At 28.7% G+C, this 1,563-nt stretch overlaps 1 protein-coding gene across 1 annotated transcript; it reads right to left on the bottom strand.

Moving 5' to 3' along the window:
• LOC139518204 (uncharacterized) lies at positions 1–441 on the bottom strand. Its single transcript, XM_071309890.1, has one exon. The coding sequence runs from the start codon at positions 439–441 to the stop codon at positions 1–3; it is 441 nt and encodes a 146-aa protein (XP_071165991.1).
• Between the last annotated feature and the right edge of the window lie 1,122 nt (positions 442–1,563).

Below are 1,563 nucleotides of genomic sequence, written 5' to 3'. Positions count from 1 at the left end.
TTACTGGGAAATAAACGTACACCTCGTCATTTTTTCTGAAATTTTGGTATATGATAATTTAAGGTCGTGATATTGTTTCTGTCTTCGCATTTGCACTTTGATTTTACCTCTGACAAAACTGTGGGAGTTTTCTAACTTCTCTGTAAGCTTATGTGCAGGAATATCTTTAACGGATGGTGGCATTTCATACATGATGTCTAAAGGGGTTGATAGTTCTCTACCTAACATGAGACTATTTGGCGTTTGTCCACTCGTCTCTTGTTCAGATGCCCTATATGCCATCATGACAAAAGGAATGTATTCATACAAGTTCCTTTGATTCTGTTTCACAGATGAACTTAACATTGTTGCAAGAGTTTTATTAAACCTTTCCACTATACCATCAGATTTCGGATGATATGGGGTTGTACGTATCTTCTGAATGTTCAGAATACGACGCATCTCTTGAAACAACAAAATTTCAAATTGCCTGCCTTGATCTGAATGTATCCAATGAGGAACACCAAATCTTAAAAGGACTTCTTCAACTATAATCTTTTTTTTTTTTTTAAATTTATCATATTTTAATGAAATCTGTACATTTGTTAGTTTAAAACATCAAGTACCGGTACCTTATCCCGGCCTCGTTAACATTAGTAAATATCATATTTATACAGTTGTTAGTATTTGTTAGTATTATACATTCAATTTTCAATATTTGGGAAAAAATTAAAAAAATATACCATGTCAGTAATTTCAAAAAGAAAGAAGTTTACTATTAAGATTTTCAAACATAATTATCTTTATAACAAATGCACAGGTTTAGAAAAAAAATATATATATATTGTTTTTTGTATTAAATTTCTTTTTTTCTTGTTTGCACATAAACATAATAAGTTACACACTTTTGTACGCATAATAGTTATATACACTAATAAGAAGATATATAATATATTATTTAATAGACACAGCAGTTTTAGTTTGATACATTGCAGATAATGATTTTAAGACAAATATATACATTATATGTGGAGTCTATTTGGTTTTTGTTTTTTGTTTTTATGATAATAAAGGAGTCCAGGGGTTCCAGCAGTTTTCTGCCCTACTGAGTAATTTATTTTTATAGAATATATTTTTTTCTATTAATAAGTTTTCCTTCAAATAATTTTTAAGTGCTATTATATTGGTTTGTTCCATAGCTAATTTGCTTCTATAAATGTAGAATTTTGTTAACAGAAGTATTATGTTTCTTATATCATTTTTATCGGTTTTTGTTAAAATACCAAATAAAACCAAATCAATATTTAAAGTTAGTTCTATTTCTGTCTTCTCAAATATCCAGGAGTCAAGGTCTTCCCATAATTTTGATATATATGGACACGTCCAGAATATATGTTCTATTGTTTCGACCCCTCCGCACCCAAAACTACAAATATTTGTATCTTTAATTTTTATTTTAAGGAGAAGTTCATTGGTGCCTAAAATTCGATGTATTATTCTATATTGAAACCACTGCAATTTTGAATTTTTTGTAATATAAAAGGGCAATACATGGATATTTTTCCAATTGAAGTTCGCATTGAG

Source organism: Mytilus edulis, chromosome 3 (genome assembly GCF_963676685.1).
Source record: "Mytilus edulis chromosome 3, xbMytEdul2.2, whole genome shotgun sequence".
NCBI lineage: Eukaryota > Metazoa > Mollusca > Bivalvia > Mytilida > Mytilidae > Mytilus > Mytilus edulis.
Note: the sequence above shows the minus strand (reverse complement) of the source record. Positions and strands in the feature narration are given on the sequence as shown.

Excerpts from the sequence above, each read along its gene's own strand:
- LOC139518204 (XM_071309890.1), bottom strand. The coding sequence starts at position 441 with ATGCGTCGTATTCTGAACATTCAGAAGATACGTACAACCCCATATCAT.